The sequence below is a fragment of the Callithrix jacchus genome, chromosome 1 (assembly GCF_049354715.1).
Source record: "Callithrix jacchus isolate 240 chromosome 1, calJac240_pri, whole genome shotgun sequence".
Lineage (NCBI taxonomy): Eukaryota > Metazoa > Chordata > Mammalia > Primates > Cebidae > Callithrix > Callithrix jacchus.
In genome coordinates, this window is record NC_133502.1 from 180,475,623 (window position 1) to 180,495,422 (window position 19,800).

General features: G+C 44.7%; 1 protein-coding gene across 5 annotated transcripts in view; it reads right to left on the reverse strand.

Annotated features, from left to right (window-relative positions):
* MED27 (mediator complex subunit 27) overlaps positions 1-19,800 on the reverse strand; it is a 218,023-nt gene that overhangs the window by 18,561 nt on the left and 179,662 nt on the right. For 4 of the 5 annotated variants that reach the window (XR_013527236.1, XM_017976971.4, XM_017976970.3 and 1 more), the window contains 2 exons: positions 15,570-15,677; positions 5,834-5,875 (listed from right to left, as the gene is read on the reverse strand). Coding sequence is in view for 3 of the 5 variants with exons in the window: in XM_017976971.4 (XP_017832460.1) it covers positions 5,834-5,875; positions 15,570-15,677 (150 nt within the window). In the remaining 2 variants the exon portion in view is untranslated. Of the gene's footprint in view, positions 1-2,029; positions 2,175-5,833; positions 5,876-15,569; positions 15,678-19,800 lie in introns of those variants that run through there. The other variant, XM_017976979.3, reaches the window with a different exon arrangement.

Genomic DNA, 19,800 nt, shown 5'->3' on the forward strand with positions numbered 1-19,800 from the left:
GCTACTTGGGAGGCTGGGGCAGGAAAATCACTTGAACCTGGGAAGCGGAGGTTGCAGTGAGCCAAGAACGTATCACCGCACACTGGCCTGGGTAACAGAGGGAGACTCTGCCTCAAAATAAATAAATAAATAAATAAATAAATAAATAAATAATCAACGAATAAATGAACAAAGGAATGAAGAAGCAAGCGACATGAACAGAACATGACCAGAACATGACCCACCATGGACAATCCATTTGCTCACACCTAAAAGTTCCGATGGCATGGAACTGAAAGGTTTACTCGTCCCTCTGCAGTGACTGTGGACTGAGAGCTGAACATCTGTGGGCTACTTTCATGCTCTGTCTCTTACCTCTGATGGGAAAACTGCAAAGCGTGTGTGGGTCCCTCTGGGCCTCTCTCTCGATGCCCCCCTGCTACCTGGGCAGGACACACACTCCACCTCTCTCTTCAGCCACCCCAGCAGGACTTAATGCAGTGAGTAGCTGTCGGTCTACTCTCACGCTCCCTAAATTGCTGGATGAAAATGCACACTGTTTTGAAATGAGGGGGTTAAAGATCAAAACAGTGGCTGCCCCTGCAGAGTTTAAATGTCAGAAAAATATGAACACGCTTGAAACCTTTCCTGGCTCTTTGTGATTCTGCCCTTTCAGATGGTCACCCCCCCATCCCATTTCTAAGTCCCATTCTCTGAATCTACTCTGCTGGAGACTTGCTGGCTATAAAAAGCTTCTTCACCCTAGGACCAAGTGCAAGGAGTCTCCAGGGACCGTAGTAAATGATGGGAACCTGTTAGCTGCCACAGACCCACAGCAAGCTGTCCCTAGCCCTCTGCCACTTCCACACTTGGGTAAGGGGTCTAATGAGGAAGAGTGAAAAGGGCTTGCTGATGGAGTCAACGCCTGCAGACAAAAGGAAGGCAGAATTTTGCTTCCTGTGGTGGGATTTGCTGCAGAAGCTCAGGTGCTCAGGCTGTAAGCTAGGGGGTCAGGCACGAACCTGAGAGAATGTGACAGGGGCATGCTGCCATTCTCCTACTCCTAACATTGTTTGCTAGAAATAAAAAGGTGAGTGTCAGCTTGGTTTGGCTCTGCAAGGCAATTCCCCTCCCCTGCCACATTGAAGGAGAGACCTCAGAGGGCTTCCTGCCTTCCCAGCAGGCCCTCGTTCTGGGCTGGCCACAGCTGCTTCTTGTGGGCAGGAAAACAGACCCAGCACAGTGATTGTGACCACATAATGAACGCCTAGGAGAGGGAGTTCTTGGGGTTCGACCACAGCAAGAGCAGGAGGAGAATTCCTCCACTAATGCCATGTGAGCTGCTGGGGGTGGCCCAGAACTCTCATCTCAGAGGTGGGCATAGCTGTAGCACCTCCCACTACTGTCAGGACATCTGGGCACTATCTTCAGCCTAAGCAAGCTCCTCATCTTGATGACCAAGGAGCCTCCTCCAGCATGTCATGCTGCTCCCCAGTGTACTTCACACCACTGCTGCAGGCTGAGCTTTTCTGGATGATGCTGGGAACTAACCCCACTCTGGCGGATCGACTTGACTGGGTGCAAGCACGCAGAGCAGGTGGAAGATGTCTGCTGCAGTGCTCCCAAACAGCGTCTTTCTGGGAAACACTACAAGCAACATCAATCATGACGCCCCATATATATAAGTGGGTGGAGAGGAGGAAAATCGAATCTTGAGAAATAACAAATCCTAAAAAGTGGAGTTTGGAAATGTTGCCACCGAATCCTTCTCTTTTGGTGGTTTAGGTTTGAAATACTTAATGTCACCCCACAAACTATGCCAGGCCTCTGAATCTGCAAAGGACAACGTGGTCCCACTTCTGCATGTAGGGCAGGGACTGGTGGTGCCACAGAAAGGTCTACCTGCTGGCCACCGAGATGAACATGATGAACTATGCACGGTGGTCCCTGCCCTGGATGGAGGTGACACCACGCATGCTTTGTGCTTTCTATCGCAAACTTTCACAAGCTCAGTGATACAGAAACAACATCCCAAACTCATTCTGCGTGATGATGATTAGTGGAAAGCTTTATTGATAAAGGATTAAGCTTAATTCTGTACATTATTTTCCAGTACGTTTCCTTCATTTGACAGCAAGTGGAAGACATTTTAGTAGGGAAGAGAGAGGACTCTCTAATTTAATTCTCACCTGTCCCTGAAAGAAAAGGAATTCAACGTTATCTGCCATTAGCTGTAATCAGAGGGCACTACCACCTCTCCCAATTGTGGTTCTTTACTCTGGTGCAGGTCAATATCAGAGGTTAAGTCCACTTAACCTCTGATATAGTTAAAAACAGGTGAAAGGAGAGATGATAAAGGAATCTTAGAAAGGCTTCTGCATAAATACACATGATATGCCAATCACCAGTGAGATAAAATTCCCACCCCTTAGAATTCATCAATTTTTACTGCTTGAAATGTGTTATATAAACTAGAAGCAAGGAATTGGCGGGTGCTCCTAAATCTCTCCAACTAGACTAATATCAAATTTTAAACACTGCTTCAGAATGTGTTTGTAATTTTAAACAAATACAAAGAGTGCCTGGCAGGTTATTTTCAAGGGACATAGGATAAAAATACAGCACTGTCTTTCTAAATCTATGCTTCACCAAATCTGTGTTTCACACATTTCACAACTTCCTAATAAACTTTCTGCTTGCCTCAAAAATACTTAATACTACAAGAACGCTTAAAAAAAAAAAAGACACACAAAAGCGAGCAGGTGCAAGCCCCGCCCTCGTAAAGGGTATTGGAATGGAAATGGGACCATTGTTAAGTAGTGGGTTATGGGCTGCAATGCTTGTGGCCCTCCAGAAGTCATCACTGGCCTTTTGTGGAGCCAGGAGAAGGGAACTCCTGGCAATACCACAGAAGACCTGAAGATAAGGACCAGGTCAAGGGAAAAACCGGCCGCTTAAATGTTCCTCACTGTTAAAGCGAAGCAAGATACAGACAATGAGCAGTGTTCTTTCACCTCAGAATGTTTTTCAACCAGCTGCTGGGGAAAAACGACAAGGACAGTCAATATGGAAGATGTCTGCACCGAAGGCTGAGACTTTCTGCATGCGAATCAAGTAAATACCTCCAGTGTGGTGACTTAGCTAAGAACACTAAGATGAGAAATGTAGCTCCCTGCACTAAAGCCTACACAACCACCTCCTTCCCTCCTTTACGCTCCAGACCCAGGAAGTGGGGAGAAAAACAGGGTGGCAAGGAGAGAAGAAGGGAGGGAGGCTATTTTCTTCATTACATTTCTAGGGAGCTCAGTTGGGTAAAGGGGTATTAGAATAGTCAAGCTATGATTTTCTTTGTTAAATAAACTGTATTTTAGAGCAGTTTTAGATTTACAGAAAAGCTGCACACATGGGACAGTTCCCATGTCCCTCATCCCGTTTCCTCACTGTTCACATCTTCCATTACCAGGGTACATCTGTCACAACGAAGACACCAACACTGGTTACTCACTAACAACTGAACTCCAACCTTTATTTGGATTTCACCAGTTTTTCCATTAGTAACCTTTTTCTTTCTTTCTTTTTTTAGACATAGTCTTGCTCTGTCACCCAGGCTGGAGTGCAATGTGGTACAATCTCAGCTCACTATAACCTCCGCCTCCAGTTTCAAGCAATTCTCCTGCCTCAGCCTCCCGAGTAGCTAGGATTACAGGCACCCACCACCACACCTGGCTAATTTTTGTATTTTTAGTAGAGACGAGGTTTCACCATGTTGGCCAGGCTGGTCTTGAACTCCTGACCTTGTGATCCACCCACCCTGGCCTCCCAAAGTGCTGGGATTATAGGCATGAGCCACTGCGCCCTGCCCCATTAGTAACCTCTTTCTGTTTCAGGATCCAATCCAGGGTAGTACACTGCATTTAGCTGTGATAAGATCACAAATCTGTAATGCTTATACGGGTTCCCTAAATGGGTAGTTTTCAGCCTCAGACTGCTCCCCTAATCCTAGGCAACCTGTCCTCTGCTTACCCCTTATCATCAAAAATGGGCCCAGGGGGCACTGTGAATTGATATACAGTAAACACCACTAGAAGGTGGTCCATGATGCCCCTCTGATACACTAAGTCCTATGCTCACTGCTTAATGCACACCAGATTTTCTTCTGAGGTGAGGAAATGTTTTAGAACCAAACTGAGGTAGTGATTATATACTACTGTGAATGCACTTAAAGCCAAGGAATTGTTCACTTTAAAACAGTTAATTTCATGTTATGTGAATTTGACCTCAATCTACAAAAAAGTCCTATGCTTCCACTGGCACACTGTGGCTACAACCATTCTTTATTGTGGGGATAACTTGGACCAAGCTTTCAAAATCACATCCCCCTCTGTGTCAATGCTGTCAGCGGTTTCTCACTGAATTAAGGATAAAATCCGAATTCTGCACCAGAGCCTAGAGGCACCTCCTTGACCTGAGCCTTGCCTTCTACCTCCACTTTGCCCCCCTTCACATGGCTGTCTCTCCTTCTCACACTGCCTGCCTCAGTTTCCCCTATAAAGGCTTCCTCTGACTAGCCTAATTGGAAGGAGGCCCCCTTCTGTTCTAGGCCACAGCCCCTGATTGATCACCTGGAGTTATTTCTTAGGCTTCCTTGCCTGTCTGAGTTCCCTCTGTGGCCCTGGCACCTAGCACAGTGCCTGGCATATGGCAAAGGGGCTCAGTGGATACCTGTTTTTTGTTTGTTTTGAGTCTTGCTCTGTTACCCAGGCTGCAGTGCAATGGTGCAATCTCTGCTCACTGCAACCTTCGCCTCCTGGGTTCAAGTGATTCTCCTGCCTCAGCCTCCCAAGTAGCTGGGATTATAGGCATCCACCACCATGCCCAGCTAATTTTATATTTTTAGTACAGACAGGGTTTTGCCATGTTGGCCAGGCTGGTCTTGAACTCCTGACCTCGGGTGATCTGCCCGCCTCGGCCTCTCAAAGTGCTGGGGAGTGGATACCTGTTGTTGAACTGGATGAGGGAATTAATGAGATGATGATCAACTTTCTCTTATTTCACTACTGGATGAGACCAGAGACTGAAGACGGATGAGAAGCAGCCAGCTGCTGCCCTGCAGGGAGCTGGCCCTGAGTGCTGTGGGGACTGGTGGGGTGGGGTGGAGGGTGGAAGGCAGAATCCTCATTAGCCACAGGGCCTGAGTTGGTCCAGGGAAGGCCCCTGTACTGTCAGAAGCTGGGGAAATGAATTTTTCTCTGGTCACTTTTCATTTTGTCTGACATTTCCCACAACAGTTTTTCATAAGGAAGCTTAATATCTGAAAAAGGTAGTGTCCCCAGAGCATAAAGAGGGAAAGGGGCAGGGTGAGAAAGTGCCAGCCTGCCTCCTTGGCCCATCCCTAGGGTACTAGTGGAGACCGCTAGGGCTCTGAGAAACCGAGTTTTAAAGCTAGGTTTCTCAGAATCCAGCTTTTGGAGCATCTCAAAAACCTATGGTTTTCTTAAGGTACAATTTATATACAGTGAAACCGCCCCTGGGTAGTAATACAGTTCTGAGTTCTGACAAACATGTACAGTTGTGTAACATCACCACGATTAAGATACAGAATACTCCCACCACCCCATGTTCCCTTGTGCCCCTTTGGGGCAATCCCCTGTACCCACCCCTAGGCAACCACTGATCTGATTTCTGTTCCTGAGGTTTTGTTTTTATCCAGAATGTCATATACATAGAATCAGATAGTGATCCTTTTCTGTCTGGCTTTTTTTTAAAAGCCTCTGATTTGAGACCAATGTTTAAATCTCAAAGCATTCAAGTTTTCCTAATGCTTCTTGAGTAAGAAGCTAAAAGTGAAACTTACCTTCTGGAATACTTGGTAGTTGGATTTGGACCATATATCAAGCTGAGGGGGAAAGGAGAGAAAAATCATCAGCATCAGTCTTAGAATTCGAGACTTAAAGAAATAATATTGTAACTACTGTTAACCATTCTTAAACTTGAAAAAAAATCTGATTATAGAATAATAGGATCTCAGGGTTGAAAAGGATCTTAAATGTCCAACTTAAATTTCTTCTTTATCCATCTGTAGGTGAGTTAAGAAACGTAAATGAAACCTTGAGGCACCTGCTGCTTCTGAGGCTCCTGCAAGCTGAGCCACTGGCTCACTTTCAACTTTGATTCTCACCATGGCTCTCGCATTTCTCAATGCCAAGGTCAATGCTGCCTCAGGTCCTTTGCACTCGCTGTGCCCTTTCCCTGACTTGTTTTTCCCATAAACTCTTATGTGGCTCTTCTTATGCTCCCTTTAGCTCAAATGTCGCCTCACCAGAGAGGCATTTCACAGTTACCCTATCAAAACTGTCTTTCCAGTACCTGGTAACTTGATTCTCTTCACTTTTTTTTTTTTTTTTGAGGTGGAGTCTGGCTCTGTTACCCAGGCTGGAGTACAGTGGTGCGATCTCAGCTCACTGCAACCTGCACCTCCTGGGTTCAAAAGATTCTCCTGCCTCAGCCTCCAGAGCAGCTGGGACTCCAGGTGCCTGCCACCACACTTGGTTAATTTTTGCATTTTTAGTAGAGATGGGGTTTCACTATGTTGGCCAGGCCAGTCTCAAACTCCTGACCTTAGGTGATCTGCCCTCCTCTGAATCCCAAAGTACTGGGATTACAGACATGAGCGACTACACCAGTCCCTCTTTACCATTTCAAAATTTAAAGTTTTCTTAACATTTAAAACTGCCTGAAGCTCCATGATTTCTTTGTTTGCTTGTTTCCTGCCTGACTTGCCCACAGGATGGAAGTTCAGTGATGACAGGAGGCCTGCCTTCCTCCCCAGGTCCAGAAATGGAGCCTAGCATGTCATAGGCATCCGTAGGTCTTTTCTGAGGAGCAAAGCTGGCAGCATCCAGCTGCTGAGCACCTGTTCCATGCCACACACCACACTAGGCCCTTCACTTACACACTCGTGTAATCCCCAGGACTGGCCCTTGTGGCTGGTCTCATGAACAATCATACTCTCCAGTTGGGGAGACAATAGTTCAGAGCCGTTCCTGAGCCCAAGGCTATCTGGTGAGGCATCTTACAGATGGCCTCAGCTGGTGGTGCTCAAATCCTGGCTGGGCATCAGAAGCCCCTGGGGGAAGTTTTTGTTTTTTAATATACAGATCGCTCAGCCCCTCCCTAGACTGTCTGAATCAGTGGCTGGAGTGGGTCCAAGAGCCTGTTCCATTGCTTTGTAGCCCCTGCTCTCAAGGGTAAATGTGATGCCTGGCCAGTCAAGAGCCCCTGCTCTAGGGCACCCCTAGTTGACAAATGAGGAAGCTGGAGGAGGTCTGAGAATGTGGGGAGGACTCAGAGTAAACCCTGGCCAGTCCTCCTGTGGCTATACTTGGTCACAAGCAGGGTACTTCAGTAGCTCATTCTAACCAAAACCATTTTGGTTTTTACTGGTTTGCATGCTATACTAAATCAATGCCTTCTGACTGTTTCGAGAGTTTAGAACAAATTAAGCATGGCAAAAATAGAACTACCCCCAATATGCTGCTGAGAGAGACAGCTCAAGGGCAATGAGGAAACGAGAAAGCCGTCACTGTGTTCTGTAGGTGCTAAAAAGTTGACTTTAATATATGAGTTCGAGAGCTGAGTGAATGGAACACCTGGTCAAAGGGCCTTTGGGAAACTGCCTTTGGGGCTGGCCAGCGGTTAAGTGGACCCTGGGCCATGGCGATTTAGGGCCGTGTGTGTTGTGCGATTGATTTTGGTGCACCAGAAAGCACTGAGAAGCAATCGAATGGGAAACATCCTTTAAGAAGACAGGCCATGATGTGTTGCATTTGACCCAGGACACTCTAGAGCTCCGTGTCTATTCTGTGGAAGACACTAAAACCTGGCTTTCTGAAAACAGTGCTTGGAAATGAAAAGCAGGGCTGTAAATATGCAGATTCATTTAGTTATCCTGGCTTTTCCCTGTTAATCAGTTTCTTGAAAATTTCACTGTGTTTGAAAACTTTTAGGATAGTAGAGAAGGTTAAGATGATTCTGAGAAGGCCACTCTGTACTTCTGTAGGACTCCTGCTGGAGAGGGGAGAGGTTTAGTTCATCCAACTCCAGGACAAATAATGGAAGTGCTTTCACTGATCAAGCATTCATTCATTCAATCAAAAAAATGAACCTCAAGTTCACCCACTTCTCCCTACCTCCACTGCCTGCACCATCTCCTTCTTGGATTGCCACCAAAAGCCTTCAACAGCTCACCTTCCTCCCACTCTGGCTAAACTGCTCTTCGGAAAGGTGGTGTCAATTGCCTGTCAGTGCCCCTCACTTAAACCGCTGGATAGAGTAAGAATCTTAAAGATCTTCCAGCATTGGAATTCTAGTTTGACAGCTCAACAATTTGCAAGGGGAAAAGTGATATGTTACCTCCAGATAACTCTGAAGGAAATCACAAAAGAAACATATGAAATTAATTCCCCACGTTATCAATTCTGTTGAAGAAAACTACTGTTGGGCAGCTGGTCATGTTTGGAGGATAAATCAGGTTCTTATTACTTTCTCAGTGCAGTTTAGCCCAGGGCTTAACAAATGCACCATTTAAAGATTATTCAGGAGTTGCAGGATGAATAAGAATGACTTTTGCATCTTTTAGTTGTGCCAAAATCACTGCCAAGATGACAGGGAGAAGCCAAAGATTCTAAATCTCAATTTTAGGAAGAGGAACATCGATGTCTGAACTTGGAACTAATAGAGTTCTCCTTCCAGTTTGAGCCCACAGCTGTTTCTTCTGAAGTTCTCCACTGTTTACCCTTCCTGCCTGCTTACATCATACATAAGCAGACCAAGACATAAACACAGAGCCGAGAAAAACAGAAAAGAAGACTCTGCTAGATTAAAAAGTCATAGTTTTTACTTAAAAGATAAACATATTTAAAAATCCTTTGGTATCTGCAAAATGTTTTAATTTTTAAAAATCTAGAGAAAAATACACAGAGGTTTAATGAAAACATGGCCACTCCAGCCTAATTATGGATTCTCAAAACACACCACAGTTATTCAAAGTGAGGACGATGCTCTTTTTGAAAGGTTTAAATATATTATTCAGGACCCTGGGGAAAAGCTCCTATCGTCTGGGACAGAAGGACCTCAGACAATACGGTCTGTTTACCTGGCGCTCATGGGTGAGAAAGGGATGCCTTAACAATAGGGCCCTCTTTTGCTAGGAGTGCACAGCAGGTGGCTCATACTTGATTTTCTGCTAGATTTATGCCAAAGAAAGCCACTGAAATGAGCATTCTGAAGTCGATGCTCTGCCTCTCCTCAGGGCCAGGAAGATTTCAGAAATATTTCAGGGAGCCAGGACTGATCCAAGTGAATATTTATTAGCTTCAGCTTATTTGCTGCAGAGGCAGGCATGGCTACCAATTCTTTGCTGGCTGCAATATTCAAAAAAGGAGCATTCTGGAAGCTGCAAACTTTCGGCCTGATGAATAAGAAATTATTCTTAACTATAGCGACAGGAAAAAGAAAGCGAAGCACCCTTCAGTATTCTGAGCAAGCTTTAGAAAGATCTGAACACAAAAGTCAACCTTGTGGTAATTGGTGGCTGAGTCTGCAGTCTCTGGAGCAGCCTCCTGGCCTCTGGGGATCGGAGCAAGTATTTTAAGGGTGGGGGTGTGGTCTTTCTCAGGTGAAATGAAAAGAAACTCTGCAGATGACCAACTGCTTTAGCACAGACACATCGGTTCTCAGGGCAAACACCAAGATATCAAAAGACCTCTCGATACACAGGAAGAACTGGTGAAAATAGTGACAAATCAAAATCATTCACTGAAAAGAAAGATCAGAGTGACCCAACATCAGCAGGTAGGCGATTCTATCAGCAATGTGGACCACCCCCGCCCCACCTCTATCATAACCAGCAAGGGCAGATGCCATTTACTTATGATGATGACAATGATGTATTTGGCCTGCACTTTATCTGCATTATCTTCTAAAATCCTTTTGGCAATAATGTGAGGCTGATAAAATTATTTCCAATTCACAGATGAGGACACTGAGGCTCAGAGAAGTTAGGCAACTTGTCCAACACCACACAGTTAATGCGAGGTGGGGATTTGAAACCAGGTCTGTGTGCAGAAGCCCAGTTCTTACCCTGGTGGAAGAGACTGCCTTCCAGCTAGACAGCAGGAGGGATGCCGGGGCTGTGCGCTCCCTAAGCTGCCACTCACGCAGCTCTTCTGGGAGCACAGTTCTGCTTTGAGGCCTGCTGCTGTGGCAACCACTGCCGCTAAAATTCATTTAACAGCAAGCGAACATTTTGGCAGCTTATCAGAAAGTTATCAATTCCGTGCTTCATTTCAAAAAACAGCAGAATCGATTTCAAATTATCTAAATAAAACTCAGAAGCCACATAAGGTTTCAACTTTTAGAACCTTTATTTAGTAGCTTCATCTTGCAAGGTCAACAGGTGATAGGCTTTGATAGGCCTATCAGTTTGGGTAGAATGCTGCAAACTGGCAGTGGTGATGGGTTTCTCCATGGCTACCCACATTTGCAAAACTATAAACTTTTGTGTGGTCACCTTCTCAAATCTGTCCACCCTCCCCAGAGAATGAAAGAGTGAACAAGAGCCTCACCCAAGAACACAGTGTTACAGGTCTATTATTCTTCAACTGTTCACTTTCAATCAGGACATGCATTTGTTACCAAAAACTGCTGAAAGCACAATTTCAGGGCATCTTCTGCATATGAATTAAACTGGATTCCCCTTTCCCTGGCTTTCACCCTTCCCCCTGGAAGTAACAAGAGGCCATTTTTCTGAAGGTCGTCTGAACAATTTCAAAGGCTATAACAAATCAAAATGTTCCCTGCATCTGATATCAAACAGGGCTGATGCCAACACTTATTAGAGAAATCAGATTCAGCTCCCCACCCCCTCGACCCACATGCACACACACAGCCAACTTTGAAGTGGGAAGAATGCGGGGATCAGAAATTACCCTGGAGACAGCTCTGGCTGTCTTTGAAGGTTTCCTTTGATACCACCATTTCTTTTCCTCTCTTATGCTCGGAGGCTAAAAGCTGCCTTTTTTTATTGATATGGGGTAATTAATGAAGCTATAGCATTAACATAACCTAAATCCCCTAATAAGATAAATTCAACCGAGACACATATTTTTTCAGTTAAGTCTGACTGGTATAAAATCAGGACAATGGCCAGGTATTCATCTTAAATCCTGCCTTTTAACATGCTGAGTCATGGCTCTTGCTACTCCCTGATTGCAATGAATAAGGGGTTGGTAAGTCTGAAAAGCATTTTTATTTTATTAGAGGAATAAGGCTATTGGTCCTTGATATCAAAAATATGCATCATGGGTAAAGAGACAGGCTGCTAGGGTCATGGTGGTGGTTGTTATAAGCCAAGTGCAAAGTGACAGCCTTGCTGGGATGGATTCTGATGGGGAGAAAATCTGCAAGGTCTGGAAGTTAGGGGTGGTGCTGGGCCACTAGAGTAGCAATAAGGATAATGAAACTTTCAAATGTGCTGGTTGCTTTGGGCTTGGAGGACACAGACAGACAACCGCAGAGGCAGAAGTTAAGCCCATAGGAGGCTTCCTGAGCCACACCCAGGGCCTCTGTGGCTGTGCTCCAGCAGACTGCAGCAAAACACCCCCCTGCGGCCACCAAGGCACCAACTCAGCAAACACAGGGCTGCGTCCTGGGAACAGCAAGGTTTCTAGCAACAACATGCTCTTGTAGAACACACGTCAGGCCTGGATGGCCCCTTCCAGATGCCACAGTTCATTTGGGATGTGCCAGACAATTCAACACATTAATTGCACTAATGCCTAGATTGTATATAAATAAAGTACACACACACAGGGTACTGAAAATAGAACACTAATAATGTCTGCATGGTTTATTTTTATCATTGGTGAAGTGCTCTGAAAAAAAAGAAGGGGCTAATCAAATTGGCCAGGATTAGATTCTGGGCGGAGCAGTCATTTGAGAGCTTCTTTACCAAATGTGGTCAGTGTGTCCTGAAAATAACAAAAGGGCTTGGTTCTCTCAGCCTTGCAATTTCCAGTTTTAGGGTCCCTGCTTACTGCTTGGGCCAACGCATACAGATGAAAAGGGGGACACAAGGCTCCCTGTCCCACCACATTTTAATCAGGGTCCCAAATGCACAGCCACTTTCCTTCTGAGGAGGAGAAGCCATGCTCATCTCTCATCAGGAGGGCCCGATGTCACCCTTTCCTCGTGTCTCCTGAATCCTTGGACTTATTTACGACTTCAATTCCTGCTGCTCCTGTTAGTTCCATTTCTCATTTTTGATTCTCCACTTTCCATTCCAGCTTAAGCATTTTCATATCCCAAGCAGGCTTTTTCATCATCCTCTCCCAGACAGGACTGGGCTCCTACCGTGCTCCTGGCACAGAAGTGCACCCTGGAGACAGAATCACAGGATGGAGCCTGTGCCCTTGAGGAGCTCCTGGTAGATGCAGGATCAAGATCTGGCCCCATGTGGCTGTGGGTAACCTACCCATTCTAGGTCTCAGTTTCTTCATGTGTACAATGAGTCTTAGAGCAGTGCCTGTGTTATGATACTGTAGGAAGGATGCGATGGCCACCGTGGGCAAAGTTCACTTTGTGCAGTGCCAATCTGACCAATGTGTGCCAGTCAGTATTTTTATTAATTGCAAGCTAGACATGTAAATGATCATGCTGCAGTAATTGCAGTACTAGTACAAGATTGTTCTGAATTCTGCGGGTATGTGGATAATGATGATGACTCCATGCTGTAAGGAGAGGCAAACCCTGGTCTGCCATTTCCAGAGCCCATGCTCATAAGCAAAGAGGCTCTTGGGAAAATGGGGACAAGATGGGAAGGAAGATGGCATTCAGCCAGTGTAAAGGGAAGAGTAAAACTCTGTCAGGTGGACTAGGAGGGATCCCAGGATGAAAGGCACTGAACGTGCACACATGTGAAAGGGTCTGGCATGTCCTGGGAGCTACAGGGAGCACATGAGGCAGGAGATAAGATGAGGTGTGTGTAGAGAATGATGGTAGATGAGATGAGAAAGGAGGGCAGGGGCCACGTCATGAGGCATTTAGATGCCTTGCAGAGGAGTCTGGATTTTATTCTACAAGCCAGAGTTTTCGGAAGTATGTTCTGCAAAATGGCAATGTCACAATATGCTCTAAGAATAAAGGAAGAAAAAAAATTTGGTGGCCAAATAAGTTAGGAAAATACTGTTTACTCTCTACTCCCCGTCAGAGATTTGTAAGGTACCTCAGCAAATTGGTTTCCACGGTAAAGAAACCTGCTGAACTTTCTCTAGCCCAGAGCTTCTCAAACTTGTTTGACCATGCCTCGCTTTGTGCCTAGCATCTATTAATATCCCACTTTCCTGCTTCGGGGAGGGCTGCTTTGGGCAAGGGGGAGATGGCGAAAAGAAAGAGAATCATCCGCTCGCATGTGTATTTTAGGAAGACAGCTCTGGAAGCCAAGTGAAGGACAGACTGTGAGGGAGGCAGGACTGGAGACTAGAAGTGAGGCAGTGCGCGCATTCTTCAGCGCAGGGATGATGAGAGCCGGGGAGGGGGGAGAGGGGTGGGGGCCCAGTTTGAGAGTTACTTGAGAGGGAGAACTGCCAGTAGTCACTGACAGCCTAGATCAGCAGGATGAAGGGAAGAAGGGTTTAACCAATGAAGTCGTGATACTGTTAACCAAGATAAGGAAGAGGAGGGAAACTGAGTTTAGTGTGAGAGATGATGAGTTTCATTTTGGACAGGCTAAACTTGAGGAACATGGGAAGAAGTCTGATCTAGAAACAAATCATGAGTGATCCTTGTGTGGGTGACACGGATGAGAATGGCCAAAGGGAATGGGCAGAGGGAGAAGAAAACTCTGGGAAACAGGAAGTCAAGGGGGAAGATGAGAAAAAAAAGCAAGTAACTGGAGCAGCTGAGAAAGGGCAATCAGAGGCGTTTTGGAAGCACCGTACCCCTATGAGACTCTATACTCCAAGACCCCTGTTTTAAGTGTAGGATAAAAATAATACTAGTTATCATTTATTGAGTATTACTACTTACTGGACACTTTCAGTAAGGGGCAATTACATAGAATGTTAAAGGTATCATGCAAAGTAGGTAAATCTCCACTCCCTCTTACAATGTCAATTCAAAGCATGCTCCATTTACACCCTGAGCTGGTAACTCTAGCAGCATGGTCCTGATTACGACTCACCTTTCTACGTATTCGTTCTTCATCTCTCCAACTTCCCTGTAAATCCCTGGCAAGCAAGGGCTGTTTTGTACCAGGTGTGACTATGAAGTTGTCAACTTTGAAAAAACCCAACAAGAATGGCATCTCAAAATGCCACTGCCCGTGGTTGCTGTGAGGGTATACACTACCCTCAGTGCTGCCTCTGCTGCTGACCGACAGTGTGGAGCCTTCTGGAGCAGTTGTCAGAGTTGACGAATCAAACGCACAGACCACACCTGACTGATGACTCACTTTACATGCGTGCTCCAAAGACATTTGGTTTTCCCAAAAGGGAAAATGAAACCTCCCCTTAATGAATGATTTGGTATCAACGAGGAAATTTACAAGAACTGTGCACAGTCCTCGGAGCAGGAATAGCGTCCCACGCTGACAACACTTGTGTGGAATGTGGAAATGCTGGGTTACTTGTTCAAAACACACATCTCATTATATCACGGGCCGTGCTTTTTATGCAATGCCCTGCTACGCGCTAAGCCACAGTTACTACCTGTTTTGAAGAACACTCCATTCTCATTATAATGTGGCTGTTGGGTGGTGAGTGCTACTATTAATACGAACAAAGTTTTACATTTTAACAAGAGTCATGAGAGAAGGAAAGTCTCCCAATGGGGTGGGGAGACCAGGCTCGGAACTGGGAGTGGCCTGGAAGAGTCTGGGGCATCTCAGGCTGGGGGCTCATTACACTCCAGTGCAAACACAAAAGAAGGCTGTCAGCTCCCATCAGCATCCTCTGACGCTCTCTGTGGAGCCCTATGGAGACTGCAATTGAAAGGAATTAGGGGTTCACACAGGTGAACTTTCCACGAAGCAAGTCACCTGTGGAAAGAACACGTCTTCTTTCAACAGCAGTAACCAATATATGCTGCTGTAAACAGCAACTTCCTAAGGGCTACTTGTTAGTTTTGGGGAAAAAGAGTGTCATCAGGTTGTGTCAAATGAATGGGAATTTTCCTCGTGGTTCTAGGAAAAGCAAAATCCTGAACCCTGGGCTATTGATGAGCTGCTTGACTTGGGGAAAAGAAATCCATTTCCTCAGAAGACACATTTAATGAGGCAACTGGGGTCTAAGGTGATAAATTAGAAATTCAACTAAAGGCATCAGGCTTAGAGGAAAAAGCAGAAGCTTGATGAAAAATGCAACCAGAGAGAATGAAATGCTTTTTCATAAAGTGTTCATCCTCACACTGACAAATCTGTTTGTTGATCATTTCAGCTATGATTGCTAGTTTTTAATGCCATTCATCTGGGACTCAACTACATTTGTTCTGGGATACAGAAAATAAAGGAACGCACACGACTCCAGAATGCTTACCTTGCCATCTTCTGTGTAGACATTCTCGTGATAGCCCTTTACTATGGTTCGATCAATGAACAGGCTCCGCATGACGACGATCACTTTCAACACCTTTCCCAAGGTCACCTGCCAAGACACAAGCATGCAGACGCCTGAACATACAAATCACACAAAGTTGGGCAGGAGTGTGAGAAGCAATGATCACCCACTGAGGCTGGGTACATAGTGCTGGCCCCGCGGAGCCTACAGCATTGAAAGATGAACTCAACAACGGCAAGTTCTCTTGTCATCACTTAAAAATGTTTTGGGCCTCAACTCATCTAACTTCCCCGAATTTATTTATAGTTTTGGCTTACAGACTCTCAGGATAAGTTTCATATGTTTACTATCTGCTGGAAAAAGTAAAATCCTTCCCCTTCCCATTTTAAGATTTTCTTTTTCAAGGGCGAGGATCCTACAATTCTGGCAATTCTAGGATTCAGGGAGCACATTGTTTTCGTACTATGTCATGGCCCTACGTATACCAGTGCAATATGTCATGGCCCTACGTATACCAGTGCAATATGTCATGGCCCTACGTATATCAGTGCAATATGTCATGGCCCTACGTATACCAGTGCAATATGTCACGGCCCTACGTATACCAGTGCAATATGTCACGGCCCTACGTATACCAGTGCAATATGTCACGGCCCTACGTATACCAGTGCAATATGTCATGGCCCTACGTATACCAGTGCAATATGTCATGGCCCTACGTATACCAGTGCAATATGTCACGGCCCTACGTATATCAGTGCAATATGTCATGGCCCTACGTATACCAGTGCAATATGTCATGGCCCTACGTATACCAGTGCAATATGTCACGGCCCTACGTATACCAGTGCAATATGTCATGGCCCTACGTATACCAGTGCAATATGTAGAGAGTACAGTATACAGAGCAAAGGCAGGTACCAAATGCCTCTTGGCTGAATTATCTATTTATAATAGCTGGTAAAAGTGGAAGAGCAATACTGAATAAAGTCAGGAGGTAAGAGGAAAGTAGCTGAATTTTATCTCCAAAAAAGAAACATGATCCTGGAAATACATTTAAGTGCTTTTACTCTCAGAACCTAAGCACACATACATTAAAAAAAAAAAATCCTAAAAAAAGTGCAGTTTCATGCATGCCAGGGAAAAAGGAACCTGCTGTGCTTGCTGGAATAGGCTCAGCACCAAGAATAGAAACAGCACCTTCCTTTCTTTAGGGACACTATGGTGTGGCTATGGTTGTTTCTCCCCACCAAGACTCACGTTGAAATTTTATCCCCCGTGTGGTGCTGGGAGGTGGGGCCTAGTGGGGGGTGTTTGGGTCAAGGAGGTGGATCCCTCACAAATGGCTCAGTCCCTTCTCAAGGTACTGCAGCCCTGCTCTGGCGAGGCTGGGTCAGCTCCCTTGAGAGTGGGTTGTTACAAAGCCAGGATGCCCCTTGGGTTTTGTCCTTCACACAGGTCTGCCTCCGCTTAGACCGTCCACCATGTTGTCATGTATTTGATGCAGCACAACACAAAAGCCCTCACCAGACGGTGAAGCAGATATGGGCATCATGCTTCTTATACTTCCCCGCCTGCAGCACCGTGAGCTTCATCTATTTTCTTATAAATTACCCAGCTTCAGGTATTCAGTTATAGCAACAATAGACAATATACGGATGAAGACAAGGGGCTCACGTAACTCTTCTAATACTTTGCTAAAGCTTTTCATTTCGTGTATGACACAGACCCCAGCCTGAGACCCGCCCGCCCGTAGTCCTAGTTGTTCCAGTGAGGCTTTGATGTCACAGAATTTGCCAAAAGAAAGCCCTGCTGAGCTGCATAACGTAAGAGCCTTAGCCCCAGACTGCAACCCTGATCCTTCAACTCCAACCTGCCGTCAGTTTCTGGGGGTGCCACCCCCTATCACCCCTTCCTCATTTCCCCGTCCCTTGCAGTTTTCTACCTGATTGTCCACAACAGCAACTTTCCCCTTTCCTTGATTAGTCCTGGGTATCAAGGAACACCTCCCACATTTCATTCCTTCAATAATTTCAAGTGTTAGGTTGAATCTCTATTTCTGTATACTTTAAATAGTACTGAATATAAACATGGTAAAAAAAAAATTTATTTACATTGAAGGGAATGCTAATAAAGACATTCTATTTCTGTACAGCACTTTTAAATATTGTCACACCATGTAATGTTCAGTGGGTCTCTTTATTTTTTGTTGTCCTGTTTCCAATCAATGGGTCATTTTTTGGTGTAACTGAAAATCACCATCTAAAGATGCCAATAAACTATGGAGGGAGAGTCAGTAACTCTGTCTTCAGTCAACATGTAACCCATTGGAAGGAAGGGAGAGATGGGGAGCAACTGAGTTACAGGTTTTGTTTTTTTTTTGAGACAGAATCTTGCCCTTTTGCCCAGGCTGGAGTGCAGTGGTGTGATCTTGGCTCACTGCAATGTCCATCTCCCAGGTTCAAGGGTTCAAGTGATTCTCCTGCCTCAGTCTTCTGAGTAGCTGGAACTATAGGCGTGCGCAACCACATCTGGCTATCTTTTTGTATTTTTAGTAGAGATGGGGTTTCACCATGTTGGCCAGGCTGGTCTCAATCTCAAGTGATTCGTCTACCTTGGCCTCCCAAAGTGTTGGGATTACAGGAGTGAGCCACCACACCCGACCAAGTTATAGTTTTGTAATTACAGACACTGAAATCAGTACCTTTTCACTAGGCTGAAGTGAATGTAGGTCCAACACGCCTCCTCTGGAAGGGCCACTGTTGCAACTGTACATTTTCACTTTCTTTACTAATAAGCCTAGATGACTAAGCAACTGTTTCCTGAAGCACCAAAACCCAGCTGACATTAATTAAATGATAAATTGCCTTTATAATTTACGTTTCTTATGATGGATTTTAGAAATACACACTAAGAACACCAGAATTTTATATTCAAAATTTTCTGTATCAAAATTTTGGTATTTTAAAGTTAATACTTTGAAAAGTTAAAAATATAAATGTTTATTAGGGAAAAATCTAAAATTAGAGAACGAAAGAAGAAGATAGTTGTTTCTGGTCTTGGGATGGAAAGATAATCACCATTCACATTTTGGGGTACTTTCTTTTAATCTTTTTATCATCAAAAGCGTATGGTTTTCGAATTTCTAACACTGTTGTCATGAAACTATATATGTATATTTTCAAATCAAATTTTTCCTTAAACCAATAAGTATTGTTCCATACTGTTATATAGTCTTCAAAAACAGTGTACATTTCTGCAGGACATTCTGTTGAGAGGATACCCTAGAATTTCTTTGACCTGGCTACAGCAGCAGTTCTGGTTCCGACTTTGATGTTAACTGGCTTCAAACCATTTCACCTCCAATGAACAGGGGTTTGGGCCAAGTTAACAACAGCAACCACTGGGCACACCATGTGCCAGGCCCCGCGCCATCCCCTTTACCAGCGCATAGTCTCGCTGCCTCCTCACAGTCATTCTGAGATGGGGGTGCCATTATCTCCATTTACATGGAAGATATTTCTTTAACCATTCTCCTGTTAGTGGACATTCAGGCTGCTTCCAAGTTTCCCCTTATATCAATGTGGCCTCAATGTGCACTTTTGTTCAGAAAGATTTCATCACATTTGGGATTATTTCCTTAGATTTGCAGAGTCATAACTGCTGTGGCAAACAGTACAAATATATTAAGGTTTTTGATATAAACTGCTAACCACAAGGGTTATGCCAACCAGAAAGGGACGAAAACACCGATTTCATTCTGTTCTTGTCAGCAACGGGCACTAATAAATCAAAACAAAACAAAGTAAAATACAACAAAACCTTTCCCTGCCCAAAGTACCAACTTAATTGATTTTTTTAAACTTTTCATTAGGGAAGATTTAAAAACATATATACAAGCAAATGAAATAGTACAAAGAACCCCATGAACCCATCCCAACTTAATTGATTTTTTTAAACTTTTCATTAGGGAAGATTTAAAAACATATATACAAGCAAATGAAATAGTACAAAGAACCCCATGAACCCATCCCAACTTCAGCAATGACCAACTCTTGGCCAATCTTGTGTTACCTCCACCTCCACCTCCTTTTCCCTCCCTATGTTACTTTTCCGAAACAAACAACAGCCATGTTATCACTTCATCTGCAAATATTTCGGTATGTATTTCTCGAAGTCTCTGAAAGCACAAAAGCAGAACTACGACACC